This window comes from Coregonus lavaretus (assembly GCF_964263955.1).
Source record: "Coregonus lavaretus genome assembly, chromosome: 22".
Taxonomy (NCBI): Eukaryota; Metazoa; Chordata; class Actinopteri; order Salmoniformes; family Salmonidae; genus Coregonus; species Coregonus lavaretus.
Window position 1 is genome coordinate 26,292,387 of NC_140009.1, and position 15,647 is coordinate 26,308,033.

The window sequence follows — 15,647 nt, forward strand, 5'->3', positions numbered from 1 at the left end:
GTGATGTCTATTAAAATCTATGGGTACCACATACAGACCTCTTCCTTTTCTCATCTGCAGCCCTACCCACCCCTTGAGCATGTGCTCCCTTTGAGTTCGTTTGCCAACTCAAATATGCAGTTGAAGAAGAAAATGTACTACTTTACAATGGAGATGGACTCAATTGCGCTGCCCATGCGCTCACAGACGCCATAGTGGATCAGATACAATAATGCGATGTCTATCTAAATCTATGGGTACCACATACACGCCTCTTCCTTTTCTCATCTGCAGCCCTACCCACCCCTTCACCGAGAACTTGCTTTTTTCGCTACTTTGTTGAGCGGTGTTGAATGAGGACCAAATTGCACTGTGTAACATCAATTAAGGAATAAAAGACAGACGCGTCTGGAAAAGTCACCCGAGCAAACATCTTTCAACACCACTTCTGGCCTTTAAATTAACTACTACGCCACTGTGTAAAAATGACAGCAAAGCACCGAGGGAAGAAGAACAAACACAATCACGAAGATTTTAACAATTTTAATCATGAATCTTCGGAACCGGAGGCGCGAGGTGGAAACCAGTATGCACTTTTGTTCATTTTATTCCTTCTGATTGTGGTCGGAGGTGCAACGGCGACATGGTTCTGTTTCCAGCAACACCAAAGTATAACCTACTTAGCAGACAACCTCATGGGCATGCAGATGAAGATAGTGAAGCTTCAGTCCTTCCAGGAAGAAATTCTACAGACAAATGAAAAGGTAAATAGCCTAGTTAACCATGCGTAATAACAACATGGGCAAAAATAATAGGCACGTCAAAGGCTGTTACCATGCATCAGCAAACATATCAAAGGAACATTGTGTACAAGGTAATTTGTGGTGAAGTCCTGTGTTGCAATACTGTTCCGACCTTCCTCATTTATTCTGCACTAGGTGACATATATTTACTATTTTCCTATGGATAGCCAGAGCCCTAAAGGCCCCCAAATGTGAGCTTCACATTTTATTTATATGGACAGCTCTAGCAGTCGGTATTTATAGGTCTTCACTACAGTAGTCAGTAAAAGGTCATGATAGTTGTGAAGTCATATCAAATGTCATACTGCAAAGACACTGAACTGAAGTGAGTCGCAATTATCCTATTTCTAACCCCGGTCAAGGTGGGCTTCACGCAGCTGTTGGCATTTGTAATGGCGTTTGACCTACAATTTGGGAACATTCACTGCACCAATAGTTTATGTTAGGGTAAGCCACTGAATGTCCCTACAATATAGGCATAGTAAAATGAGATTTATAAACACATTTGACAAATATTCCACTTCCAATTCAACTACATTTTACAGCAGTTGACCCTGCTTGTAACCATGCTCTTGACACGGTCATGGTGCTGATTTCAGTGTGCACTGTGCAGTTGCTAAAAGAAGCCAGTTGTCTACATGGGAATAGAAATAGCCTGCTACAATGCTCTATATTGACCTTAGTTGTGGTGAGTCCCTGTAACAAGTTATCCTAGTGCAAGTTGCCAGCTTCATTGCACTGTTTCCACAGCTGGTCTTTAATCATACATATAAGCATGTTCTATAGATTAAACCGATTCAGACGTGGCCACCCGGGTGAGTGTGCCCAAAACATTGATTAAATAAGAGCCAAGGAAAATTAATAGACTAATTGAACCCTTTTATGGGCTCAATTTACTTCCCAATTAGGATGAGGAGGTATAATCACTATCTGCACATTCTTAATGCATGTTCCAAGTGGGTTAAGCATACCAGGATACCCTGCATCAATGAAAAGTTACTTTGTTGTCAAAACATGGCCCCACCTACAGGTATTACATCTAATTCATACAGACAGTCGCGAGATAAGAAACCTCCATTCAGAAGTTTGTTGAAGTTCTTTTACAGGACAAAAGGTTGACTGCCAACACCTGGTTGCAGGGCTGAATACAGGCATATGATTTTCCACATAAAGATCCTATGGTTTTAACATGTTTTAACATTGACCTCCACATACAGTGCATTCGGAAAGTATTCATACCCCTTCCCTTTTTGTTACGTTACAGCCTTATTCTAATATGGATTAAATATTTTTTTCCCCTCATCAATCTACACACAATACCCCATAATGACAATGCAAAAAACAGGTTTTTAAAAATGTTAGTACATTTATTCCACAAAAAAAAACAGAAGTATCACATTTATATAAGTGTTCAGACCCTTTACTCAGTACTTTGTTGAAGCACCTTTGGCAGCGATTACAGCCTCGAGTCTTCTTGGGTATGACGCTAAGCTTGGCACACCTGTATTTGGGGAGTTTCTCCCATTTCTTCTCTGCAGATCCTCTCAAGCTCTGTCAGGTTGGATGGGGAGTGTCGCTGCACAGCTATTTTCAGGTCTCTCCAGAGATGTTTGATCGGGTTCAAGTCCGGCCTCTGGCTGGGCCACTCAAGGACATTCAGAGACTTGTCCCGAAGCCACCCCTGCGTTGTCTTGGCTGTGTGCTTAGGGTCGTTGTCTTGTTGGAAGGTGAACCTTTGCTCCAGTCTGAGGTCCTGAGCGCTCTGGAGCAGGATCTCTCTGTACTTTGCTCCGTTCATCTTTCCCTCGATCGTGACTAGTCGCCCAGTCCCTGCTGCTGAAAAACATCCCCACAGCATGATTATGCCACCACCATGCTTCACCGTAGGGATGGTGTCAGGTTTCCTCCAGACGTGACGCTTGGCATTCAGGCCAAAGAGTTCAATCTTGGTTTCATCAGACCAGAAAATCTTGTTTCTCATGGTCTGAGAGTCCTTTAGGTGCCTTTTGGCAAACTCCAAGCGGGCTGTCATGTGCCATTTACTGAGGAGTGGCTTCCATCTTGCCACTCTACCATAAAGGCCTGATTGGTGGAATGCTGCAGAGATGGTTGTCCTTCAGGAAGGTTCTCCCATCTCCTCCACAGAGTAACTCTGGAGCTCTGTCAGAGTGACCATTGGTTTTTGGTCACCTCCCTGACCAAGGCCCTTTTCCCCCCGATTGCTCAGTTTGTCTAAAAACATGTTTTTGCTTTGTCCATTTTGGGGTATTGTGTGTGGATTGATGAGGGAAAATGTTTATTTAATCAATTTTAGAATAAGGCTGTATCGTAACAAAGTGGAAAAAGGGAAGGGGTCTGAATACTTTCCGAATGCACTGTATATATAAAAAAAGAAGAAACTCTCAAGAGGTAGGGCTTCAGGTGCTTTCGGAAGATTGGCAGGGACTCTGCTGTTCTAGCTTCAGGGGGAAGCTGGTTCCACCATTGGGGTGCCAGGACAGAGAAGAGCTTGGACTGGGCTGAGCGGGAGCTGGGAGGGCCAAGAAACCAGAGTTGGCAGAACGGAGTGCTCGGGTTCGGGTGTAGGATTTGAGCATAGCCTGAAGGTAGGGAGGGGCAGTTCCTCTTGCTGCTCCGTAGGCAAGCACCATGGTCTTGTAGTGGATGTGAACTTTGACTGGAAGCCAGTGGACTGTGTGGGGTTACATGGGAGAACTTGGAAGGTTCAAAACCAGGCAGGCTGCAGCGTTCTGGATAAGTTGCAGGGGTTTGATGGCACAAGTGGGGAGTTCAGCCAACAGCGAGTTGCAGTAGTCCAGACGGGAAGGGAGGGAGAGAAAAGTAGTTGAGTATCATCCTCATAGCAATGATAGGAGAGACCATATGAGGATATGACAGAGAGCCTCCGTGACACAGAGGAGCAGTCTCGGTTGAGTGACCCATCTTGAAGCCTGACTGGTTAGGGTCAAGAAGATGGCCAACCTTTGACCATAATTTATAAGGTTAGCCTTCACACAGAGGGACTTCATCACTGATGGGGTCAGAATGTGGATTCACTTAACTGCTGACATAATTAAATTGTCCTACTTAAATCATAGGGTTATCCTACAGCCATTGCAGTACCTGGTCAATATCTTGTTCTCATTTCTTTACACCCACTTACTGGAACTGTCTTCGCCAATAGATAGTTCCCTTCAAGGATGAATAGCATGAGTGGTAAAAGACTTGATAAATGTTGTCTGTTTCTGACTGCTCACTTACTTGCTTATGGCTGCACAATGCATTGTATGATGGCTTGCCATAATTGTCTGTTCATCATGAAAGAAGCTGCCCTTTGTTTGGAGACCAGTGTCTGGGCAGATGTTTTTCAATATGTTATTTTGACTCTGAATAAATGAGGTTTATTTCCTTGCAGCAGCTCAGTACCGACGGCTTCGAGCATCGCCTCAACACCCTGGAAGAGTCATACGCACTGGCCCAGAAGCAGGTAGGCATGGCCCTGGCCATGGCTGAACAACTGAAGACCTCAGACCTGCCCACCCAAGTCCTCTCTCTACACACAGAGATGACGGCCCGGCTGGCAGAGATGCAGCTGGGCACAGTGTCCGCTGATCAGCTGACCCAGCTGCAGGCAATGCTGAAAGGGAAGAGCGAGGAGTTTGAGGCTGTCCGGCTGCAGGTGGAGGGCCTGGAAGGGTTGAGCACAGAGCTGGCCCAGAACGTGGAGGGCCTGACAGGGAGCCTGGCAGAGGCTGAGTCCAAGCTGGAGGAGAGGGCAGGGCTGGTGGGCACACTGAGCGCCACATTGGAGGGCCAGGCATCAGAGCTCCTGGGGCTGAAGGAACATCTCGCTGCCAACCAGGCTCAACTAGAGGCCAGTACAGCGGAGATTGCAAGTGTCAAGTATGTAGTGTATTTGGGGTTGGTAAATTCCTGAAACTTTCCCAAAGTTCACTTTATTTGTATTTATTTTTATCCCAGAAGCAGGAGGAAACCTGTGTTCTTTGGGGAAACTTTTTTTTAAACCTTAAATATATTGGTTTCTATTTCTGTATTAGTTGGTTTCACTGTGCATCTCACAGTGTGTGCATACCTGTGTTTCAGGGAGCTGATGGAGACGGGGCAGTTTCAGAGGGCCCAGCAGGCCAGTGTGGAGGAGAAGCTGGTGACTGTAGAACAGAGTCTGCAGGAGCAGAACTCAGCGGCCCACAGTCTGCACTCTGAGGTCCGCGCTCAGCTGGAGGCCGCGCAGAAACAGGTCGCCCAGGTAACGCCTACAGGAACTCTCACACATGCCAGGGTTTAGAATGTTGTGTTAGTAGGGAACTGGGTCACCCTCAAATATAGCCAAAATAGTTTGTTTTACATTTTTCTAATAGGCCTTTCTTCCTTTTATGAATATTGAAATATTTCTAATAGTATTTTCTTTTAATGAATATTCGGATGTACAGGTACATCAGGACCAGTCACAGGTTATTATTTTTCTAAACTTTTTCATATTTTCTCATCTTTCTCATCATCATTTTTTTGGCGTATTTTGTACAGAGGAGCATGCACATTCTCGTAACTATTTTTGCCCTGCATGTGTCCATGGGGAACTTTTATGTGATTGCTGCTTAACCATTAGTATGTAGAGGCTAATTGCCTGCTGTGGATTCTCTGATGAATTCTGGGGAAATGTTGTATTGCCATTCATATATTGCAATGTAGGCCAAATACATTACACCAATGTGATTACAAAGTCACCATAGGCCCTGTACTTCCTCTAAGTACTAACTCACTATAATTCTGTCTATTCCAGCTGGAAGGAGGGGTTCAAGCAGATGAGCCCTCAGAGGAGGTGGAGGAGACTGTTCCGGCTGCTGCTGAGGAGGTGGAAGAGGCTGCTCCTACAGAAGAGGAGCAGGCTGCTGAGGAGGTGGTGGTGGAGGAGGAGGAGGCAGCTCACTTAGATGGGGAGCCTGTTGAACAGGAGGACTCTGCTGTCCCAGAGGAACAGACTGCTCCTGCAGAGAAGGAGGAGGAGGAGATGGTGGAAGAGCAGGAGGACTTGGCAGAGGCAGCACCGGAGGAGGTGCGGGCAGAAGAGAATGTAGAAGAGCAGGCCGAAGAGGAGGATTCTGAAGCGGAGGAGAAGCAGGCCGTGGAGGAAGAAGGGGAACAACCAGAAGAAGATGGGGCCTCTCCTGAGGAGGAATGTAAGTCTGTCTTAAAATGCATTTCAAACTAGAGTACAAACCTCCAGTGACTGCAAAGTGCAGGGTACAAAAAGTAAACTAACGAAGTAAAGATGGATACCCGCACACCGACGAATGCTCCTGCAGCGTTATTGTGCAACATTTCGACTCAAATGTCTTCGTTAGCCCGATTTTAATATGCTCAGTGGTGAGTGGATCCATCTTTATTTCAAGGGTTTTACAATTACTCTACCTCTTTTGGCCTGAAATTGTTTCAAATGAGGAACACTAATGTGTTAATACAATGTTACTAGTCTAATTAGTGTTATTACACAGGTATAAGAGCAACTTAATGTAAAGTGTTACCGATGCCACTTACAAAATATAACAGACCATTTAGGGTTTCAATATCTTCTCTCATTGGTTGAGCAGTGTTCCTCACTAAAGGGCATTGTGGGCAATAGTGTATGAAATGTTTTTTTCTGATTTGCCTGGTCAGCTCCAGGGCCTTTAGTGAAAAACATGACCATTGATCTCTCTCCTAACTGTAATGTTAACTGTTATGTTATTCTATTTTACAGTGTGAATGTAAGCAGCAAGGAAAATCTTCTACAACCACCAAACTCACAGAGGATAATCAACACGTTCAGTCTGCATCATGACAAATGGGAAGGCATTGCCGATGTTGAGGTGCAATAAACATTTACTTTTTCTTTCCAAGGGGAAAAATCAGGTCGATAGGATTTACACAACTCTCTAGAATCAGTATTGTTACATCAATTAATGTGTGTATGAGAGGGCTAACTGGTCAGGCGATGGTTAATAATATTCAGGACTCACCTGTCAATATCAACCTCAAAGCCTTAATCTATTTTAACAACACATCTCTTTCTATAGATTATTTTACATACACCAATGTCACACTTTTTCTGCAAGCTCAGTTGAAACCGTCTGCGTTCAAAGTGACAAGGAGAACTAACTAAAAAGCCAATAGAAAAACAGTAATTCACTCTCACAGTCACACACAATCAAACAAAGCCATAAAAACATACCCATCTTGTTGATATGAACATGGCTTTCCTTTTGTCATTGTCTGAAATGTCTTGTTGGGATTTTCACTGGAATAAGGGATACGGAACAAGAGTTGGTGAACGACAGTTACTGTATCCTATTTGTTTACACAGGAATAAACAGCCTACTAAAGGAATAGCATGGGGGTAGCAAGGGCCATATCTATGAAATGCTAACATTTTCATGCAGTTTTACTAAAGATTGTTAGTCTAGTTGTTTTTTTACTGACAGTTTTCTTTTGACTTTTGTCTGTACACAATGTGCACTGTTACTGCCCAGGCATTGGGTAATTATGTCTCTCACAACGTACCACTCATCTCAGATCTCTGATGTATCTTTTATAAAATAAACCCTGGTTTATCCTCCGTAATTTTTTTTATACTGAGTTCAGTCTCCTTGTTAATTTTTTTCTACGATTTTATAGTATCTCATATGAACTGAAGTGAACATCTTTGATACAGTCTCGTCATTTTACAGTTGCAGAAAATGCCTTAATTTCTCTTCATGGCTTAATATGTTGTCTGTCCTATTACAGGGAGTAAAAAATGTGGTGACAGTGACACACTTATTCTCCCTGTACAATCAGCTCTGTAGTCTGTCACCTTCACCAAGGTCAAACTAATGTGTTCCCATTTTTACATTTCTGATGATGTACTGCTGTGAAGTGGTCCCATTTTTACATTTCTAATGATGTACTGCTGTGAAGTGGTCCCATTTTTAGTGCTACAACGCAGCATAGATATATTGTGGAAGAGTGTCTGTAATAATTTTATTCCACATGTCCGTGCATGCCATGTGAGGATCGACTCATAATGAAATGCTGAAAAACACAGACGTGTGTGGTTGCACATGCCTGCGTGCATTTTTGTGTGGAATCTTTACTCTGGTTAAGAATAATGACTTGAACTACCGGTTTGGTACTGCCACTATGGTTTACTATTATACCTGTTAAGCTGAGTTGACAAACTACTGCATACCTGGAAATAATTTAATTGACTAGAAATATTGCCAAATGTGTTCACACCCAACCATTTTATATGATGTACACTGAACAAAAATATAAATGCAACAATTTCTAAGATGTTACAGTTCATATAAGGAAATCAGTCAATTGAAATTAATGAATTAGGCCCTAATCTATGGGTTTCACATGACTGGGAATGCAGATATGCATCTGTTGGTCACAGCTAGATAAAAAAAAAGTAGGGGTGTGGATCAGAAAATCAGTCAGTATCTGGTGTGACCAACCATTTGCTTCAAGCAGTGCGACACCTCTCCTTCGCATAAAGTTGCACAGGCTGTTGATTGTGGCCTGTGGAATGTTGTCCCACTCCTATTCAATGGCTGTGTGAAGTTGCTGGATATTGGCGGGAGTTGGAACGAGCTGTCGTACAGGTCGATCCAGTTCATCCCAAACATGCTCAATGGGTGACATGTCTGGTGAGTATGAAGGCCATGGAAGAACTTGGAACATTTTCAGCGTCCAGGAATTGTGTACAGATCCTCGGGCCGTGCATTATCATACTGAAACATGAGGTGATGGTGACGGATGAATGGCACGACAATGGACCTCAGGATCTCGTCACGGTATCTCTGTGCATTCAAATTGCCATTAATTAAAATGCAATTGTGTTTGTCTGTAGCTTATACCTGCCCATACCATAACCCCACCGCCACCATGGGACACTCTGTTCACAACGTTGACGTCAGCAAACTGCTCGAAACCAGGATTCATCCACGAAAAGCACACTTCTCCAGTGTGCTAGTGGCCATCAAAGGTGAGCATTTGCCAACTGAAGTCTGTTACGACGCCGAACTAAAGTCCGGTCAAGACCCTGGTGAGGATGACGAGCACGCAGATGAGTTTCCCTGAGACGGTTTCTGACAGTTTGTGCAGAAATTCTTCGGTTGAGCAAACCCACAGTTTCATCAGCTGTCCAGGTGGCTGGTCTCAGACGATCCCGCAGGTGAAGAAGCCAGATGTGGAGGTCCTGGGCTGGTGTGGTTACATGTGGTCTGCTGTTTTGAGGCCGGTTGGACGAACTACTAAATTCTCTAAAACGACGTTGGAGGTGGCTTATGGTAGAGAACTGAACATTCAATTTTCTGGCAACAGCTTAGGTGGCCATTCCTGCAGTCAGCATGCCAATTGCACGCTCCCTCAAAATTTGAGACATCTGTGGCATTGTGCTGTGACAAAACTGCACATTCTGCGTGGGCTTTTATTGTCCCCAGCACAAGGTGCACCTGTGTAATGATCATGCTGTTTAATCCGCTTCTTGATTTGCCAAAAACCTATCAGGTGGATCGATTATCTTGGCCAAGGAGAAATGCTCACTAACAGGGGTGTAAACAAATTTGTGCACAATATTTGAGAGAAATAAGCTTTTTGTGCATGTGGAACATTTTCTGGGATCTTTTCTTTCAGCTCATGAAACATGGGACCAACACTTTACATGTTGTGTTTATATTTTTGTTCAGTGTATTATTACATAAAAAAATTACATTTTAGTCATTTTAGCAGACGCTCTTATCCAGAGCGACTTACAGTTAGTGAGTGCATACATTTTTCATACATGGTAAAGGATAAGGCCCCAGGGAGTTATATTTTATTTTACCTTTATTTAAACAGGAAGTCACCATTGAGACCAGGGTCTCTTTCACAAGGGAGCCCTGCAAATACACTGAGTGTAATAAAACATTAGGAACACCTTCCTAATATGAGTTGCACCCGCTAACATGAGTCTCAATTCATCGGGGCATGGTCTCTACAAGGTGTCAAAAGCGTTCCACAGGGATGCTGGCCCATGTTGACTCCAATGCTTCCCACAGTTGTGTCAAGTTGGCTGGGTGTCCTTTGAGTGGTGGACCATTCTTGATACACACGGGAAACTATTGAGCGTGAAAAACCCAGCAGCATTGCAGTTCTTGACACACTCAAACTGGTGCGCCTGGCACATAATACCATACCCCGTTCAAAGGCACTTAAATATTTTGTCTTGCCCATTCAACCTCTGAATGACACACATACACAATCCATGTCCAATTGTCTCAAAGCTTCAAAATGATTCTTTAACCTGTCATCTACGCTGATTGAAGTGGATTTAACACGTGACATTAATAAGGGATCATATCTTTCACCTGGTCAGTCTGTCATGGAAAGAGCAGGTGTTCCTAATGTTTTGTACAATCAGTGTGCAATTTATAAGACAACATTGAGTCAAAATCAAATGCAATGTAAAACAAACTAAATTACTGCACAACACAAACATGACATTGCTTTGTCACAATGGATTAGTATCGTTGTACAATTATTTCTAAATTTGTGAAGACTACAACCATTGTGTGTGTTATTCTGTTGTATGTGAACGTTTTCAGTGTGTTTGAGAGGATCAGCAGATCTGCACAGAATCACTGATCTACAAAGCATCTTGCACCCTTGTAATGTGGTTAAGTTCAGCGAATCAGCGCAGCAGCTGTGTGGTGTGTAAACTGCAGTGCTTGCATCAGGCTCTTGGAGACACAATTGGCTCAGAGTGCCTTGCGGCCCGCCTATGAGTCTGTGTATTGACTGCACTGTGCCTTGCCTAGCTGATGGAGAGGAAACCATCTCTCTCTCTCTTTTTCCTTCTCTCCCCCTCCACATTATTGCTCCCCTCTTTCTCTCTCTCTCTCTCTCTCTCCCTCTCCCAGGATCCTATCCGGCCTCTCCCACTGCAGTCTCTGACCTTCAACTAGCCTGGGACCATGCAAGCCTGCCTGCCCAGGTATGGAACTGACCCCTATCCTATCCCCTTATCTGCATGACTTCCCTGTGTTTTTACACGCAGAATGAAAAAGCTAGCCACTTCTGTTACTTTGATCCGAGAGGGGGTGTGGCCCCCTCACTAGTGTTTGGTATTTCCTGGTATTGGAAGGTATACACTTCTCTGGAATTTGTATTGTACTGCGTGGGAAGTTGGTGCCCCTGGGTTGCGTGTGTTAGTGGAATGGTTTGGGGTGTGAGTGTGTTTAGCTAAAGTACATATTTAGTACACTTAATGGAAATAAATACATTTTTCTTCACATGCCCCATTTAGGGTTATTACATTTTGTTGGTCAAGTTCAATAATACGGTCATTTGCAATATAAATGGAATAGTAGATGCTGGTGCATTGGCACTACAATACCACACACCAGTATGTTTAAATTACAACCCCAACAAATGCATCCTATATGAATATTTGGTCTCGAATTTGACATGCTTAAATCAAATTAGACATGCTTAAATCAAGTGTTTTTGAAACGTACTTTAAGTCCTATATCACATTTGCCTTAAGTATTTTTCATGATTGTGAATCTGCCACTGTGTAGAAATATGACTGTAATGTTGCTACAGAAGCTCAGTTGCTAGTAATGTAGCCATCCACAGCCCTTTAATCAGTGTTAAATAATGCAGTAGACTGAGGTCCTGACAGACTGTCCACTTAGGCTTTCTCTCAGGATGGAGGGTGTGGAGGGTGCCTTCCTGGCAGAGCAGAGGCTGATCGAGTGATACTCAGTACAGTAAAAGGGAGGGAGGGAGTGCAGCCTGCAGCCGGTACTAGTGGGAACAACATGAGCCATTACCCTGAATGCTGCTTACTCGACTCTTCCTCTCTCTGTCTATGGAGCCCAACGGCTGCTAACGTGGCTGTCACTCAGAGGTCATTGATTGGCTACTGTCAACGCCTAGAGTCATGAAACATGATCATGAAAGGAATACCACACAATGTCCTAAGAGAATTGTACCATTGATTAGCGCTAGGCATTGAGGGGGTGATTCAGTCCTCTGGTTACTATTGTGAACTTATTGTGTGCTTTGTACAGTCCATTGTTGTTTTGTGATTTGCATAATAAATATGTGGTATTTCATCAAGTACTGAATGATATGAATAACTGATCAAGTTGTTGAGCGATGGAATGAAGAACCACTTCAACATAATGAGGACGTAATTACATGGAACCTGCTCTGAATATCTGTTTTGGTAGTAGCTTTCAGAGCGATCACTTTCCATTAAGATTTTGGATGTGTTTGATTTCACTGCTACCCTCTTATCCTGAAAGGTTGTGATGACTATTTGAGCCTAATGTCAGCTTACCCTGATACGTTGTTACTAGGTGACAGTGTGGCCAGAGTTCATAGAAACTATTTATAGGGCATGACAGCTATGCCCTGCAAAGTGCAGCTGTCCTGTTTCCAACCCTGCAGGTCGTATCTAACCCCGGTGAGAGATGAGGAGGCAGAGTCTCAGAGGAAGGCCAGGTCTCGACAGGCCAGGCAAACCCGCAGATCCACACAGGTACAACACACTCCAAGGGCCAATTTCCCAGACACAGATTAAGTCTAGTCCTGGAGTGAAACTGCATGGTCAATGGAAATTCTCCATTAGGAATCCAAGACTAGGCTTAGTCTGTGTCAGGCAACCTGACCCCAAGATATTCTTTACTATTCATGTGATTTTATTGGACTATTTATCTATAGTATCTTGTTAATCTTAGGATGTACTGTCTGCATCTTCCTCAGGGTGTGACCCTGGCTGAACTGAAGGAGGCTCAGAGGACCTACAGCCTGTCTCCTCTGGACAGAGACAGACAGACAGAGGATGGATGTAGCAGACCGACTGACAGGTCCTGTCTGCGTGGGGCTACAGCGGACAGAGGAGAGGCCAGGTCCAGCCTGGCACAGTATAAGGAGACAGAGGATCATATTCCTACATGGAGCAGGGAGATAGACGAGGTGGGGATAAAACTTGAGTCATTTAGCATTAACCTTTCACCTCAGGATCTTATTGTTGTCATTAGATATTGTTTATAGATCATCTATGAATATGTCATCTTGTGAGAAGTCATCTTGTACTATAGTAGCTGTGTAGTTTAAGGTTCCAATGAGCCAAGTATTGAAGCGCTGTTTTTACCATTTCAAGCTTGGAAATCATAGATCAAGGCTGGGGACCATAGAGGCAGAGTATTCCACTGCAGGACCATGCCTCACATCTCCCTCTGCCAGTGGACCCTATACCCTGCCTTTCTCCTCCAGCCTGGCCAACCGCACATCCTCCAGAGGTCAGCAACCACACATTGTACTCAGTCATACAGAAACGACTGAATCCAGATGTTTACATTTTATTGCTCAAGCATGTTAATGAAGTTGCTTTGTTACAGAAATGTTACTATATCGATACAGTGGGGGAAAAAAGTATATAGTCAGCCACCAATTGTGCAAGTTCTCCCACTTAAAAAGATGAGAGAGGCCTGTAATTTTCATCATAGGTACACGTCAACTATGACAGACAAAATGAGAAAGAAAAATCCAGAAAATCACATTGTAGGATTTTTAATGAATTTATTTGCAAATTATGGTGGAAAATAAGTATTTGGTCAATAACAAAAGTTTCTCAATACTTTGTTATATACCCTTTGTTGGCAATGACACAGGTCAAACGTTTTCTGTAAGTCTTCACAAGGTTTTCACACACTGTTGCTGGTATTTTGGCCCATTCCTCCATGCAGATCTCCTCTAGAGCAGTGATGTGTTGGGGCTGTCGCTGGGCAACACAGACTTTCAACTCCCTCCAAAGATTTTCTATGGGGTTGAGATCTGGAGACTGGCTAGGCCACTCCAGGACCTTGAAATGCTTCTTACGAAGCCACTCCTTCGTTGCCCGGGCGGTGTGTTTGGGATCATTGTCATGCTGAAAGACCCAGCCACGTTTCATCTTCAATGCCCTTGCTGATGGAAGGAGGTTTTCACTCAAAATCTCACGATACATGGCCCCATTCATTCTTTCCTTTACACGGATCAGTCATCCTGGTCCCTTTGTAGAAAAACAGCCCCAAAGCATAATGTTTCCACCCCCATGCTTCACAGTAGGTATGGTGTTCTTTGGATGCAACTCAGCATTCTTTGTCCTCCAAACACGACGAGTTGAGTTTTTACCAAAAAGTTATATTTTGGTTTCATCTGACCATATGACATTCTCCCAATCCTCTTCTGGATCATCCAAATGCACTCTAGCAAACTTCAGACGGGCCTGGACATGTACTGGCTTAAGCAGGGGGACACGTCTGGCACTGCAGGATTTGAGTCCCTGGCGGCGTAGTGTGTTACTGATGGTAGGCTTTGTTACTTTGGTCCCAGCTCTCTGCAGGTCATTCACTAGGTCCCCCCGTGTGGTTCTGGGATTTTTGCTCACCGTTCTTGTGATCATTTTGACCCCACGGGGTGAGATCTTGCGTGGAGCCCCAGATCGAGGGAGATTATCAGTGGTCTTGTATGTCTTCCATTTCCTAATAATTGCTCCCACAGTTGATTTCTTCAAACCAAGCTGCTTATCTATTGCAGATTCAGTCTTCCCAGCCTGGTGCAGGTCTACAATTTTGTTTCTGGTGTCCTTTGACAGCTCTTTGGTCTTGGCCATAGTGGAGTTTGGAGTGTGACTGTTTGAGGTTGTGGACAGGTGTCTTTTATACTGATAACAAGTTCAAACAGGTGCCATTAATACAGGTAACGAGTAGAGGACAGAGGAGCCTCTTAAAGAAGAAGTTACAGGTCTGTGAGAGCCAGAAATCTTGCTTGTTTGTAGGTGACCAAATACTTATTTTCCACCATAATTTGCAAATAAATTCATTAAAAATCCTACAATGTGATTTTCTGGATTTTCTTTTCTCAATTTGTCTGTCATAGTTGACGTGTACCTATAATGAAAATGACAGGCCTCTCTCATCTTTTTAAGTGGGAGAACTTGCACAATTGGTGGCTGACTAAATACTTTTTTCCCCCACTGTATATCCATGTCATGTGATGTACGGTATGTACCATAGGAAGAAAATGATATACCTGACACCCTTCGCACTATGATTATGCAGTCAGTTCACCAGTTTTTTGTTGTTGTTTTTGATTGTTTTTACTATAAGATCTCTATAGGATAAAGACCTTGGCATGGTTGGGCGCAGTAACTGTTTAGTGATTGTCTCTTATCATGTGAATACTGTAGTTGTTGAATGGAAAGATGAAAACCAGAACCCCGTTGAGGATCCCTCCAAACGTGTCCTCGCCACAAGAGAGAAACATCTTCGGTTCTGCGACCAAGAGGCAGATGAAACCTACCAGACTTTTAAGGTATGTGGGTTTGATCAAATTCGCTACCAATGTTAAAGCTATGATCTTATAGATTTGACATTTTTCAGAATTGAAGGTGAACAAAAACAAAATCTAAATGTTGAAACAAACTCCTTCTAGAAATGTCTGTGCCATTTTCAGCTACCACTAGGTGGTGGCAAAAGAAAGTATGATTTCAGTACAGTATCATTCTCCTCCCAGATGATGGGGCGTTTGTTGAGCAACAGTTGCATTTGCAGTGGGGAATTGTATTATATTCTATTACACACTTCACTGATTATATTGTCAGAGTAATAGCAGGGGATTTCTATGATTCTTGAAATACACTACATTCATTCATTCATTCATTCTAGTCATTTAGCAGATGCTCTTATCCAGAGCGACTTACAGTAGTGAGTGCATATATTTTCTAATTTGTTCATATTGGTCCCCTGTGGGAATCAAAACCACAACCCTGGCGTTGCAAGTGCCATGCTC

At 43.5% G+C, this 15,647-nt stretch overlaps 1 protein-coding gene across 4 annotated transcripts; it reads left to right on the forward strand.

The window, feature by feature from the left end:
- The first annotated feature begins 292 nt into the window (after positions 1–292).
- Positions 293–12,277, forward strand: LOC311150033 (uncharacterized protein). 4 transcript variants are annotated; one of them, XR_014615067.1, is made up of 8 exons: positions 419–743; positions 4,198–4,685; positions 4,887–5,049; positions 5,234–5,254; positions 5,584–5,980; positions 6,541–6,649; positions 10,724–10,797; positions 12,261–12,277. XR_014615067.1 is itself a non-coding variant. In XM_084187275.1 (6 exons), exons 1-6 carry the CDS (start codon positions 465–467, stop codon positions 6,543–6,545), a joined length of 1,353 nt encoding a protein of 450 aa, XP_084043401.1. In that variant the 5' UTR covers positions 419–464; the 3' UTR covers positions 6,546–7,414. The 4 variants fall into 4 exon arrangements, 3 of the variants coding, with proteins under 3 accessions (XP_084043403.1, XP_084043401.1, XP_084043402.1); XM_084187275.1 differs by lacking the exons at positions 10,724–10,797; positions 12,261–12,277 and having other exon boundaries at positions 6,541–7,414; XM_084187276.1 differs by lacking the exons at positions 10,724–10,797; positions 12,261–12,277 and having other exon boundaries at positions 4,201–4,685; positions 6,541–7,414.
- Positions 12,278–15,647: the final 3,370 nt, after the last annotated feature.

What these genes read in the sequence shown, in the direction of transcription:
- LOC311150033 (XM_084187275.1), top strand. Translation starts at nt 465, where the DNA reads ATGACAGCAAAGCACCGAGGGAAGAAGAACAAACACAATCACGAAGAT. An exon ending in TTCTACAGACAAATGAAAAG is followed by an intron (nt 744 to 4,197) that starts GTAAATAGCCTA and finishes ATTTCCTTGCAG; the next exon opens with CAGCTCAGTACCGACGGCTT. An exon ending in GCGGAGATTGCAAGTGTCAA is followed by an intron (nt 4,686 to 4,886) that starts GTATGTAGTGTA and finishes CCTGTGTTTCAG; the next exon opens with GGAGCTGATGGAGACGGGGC.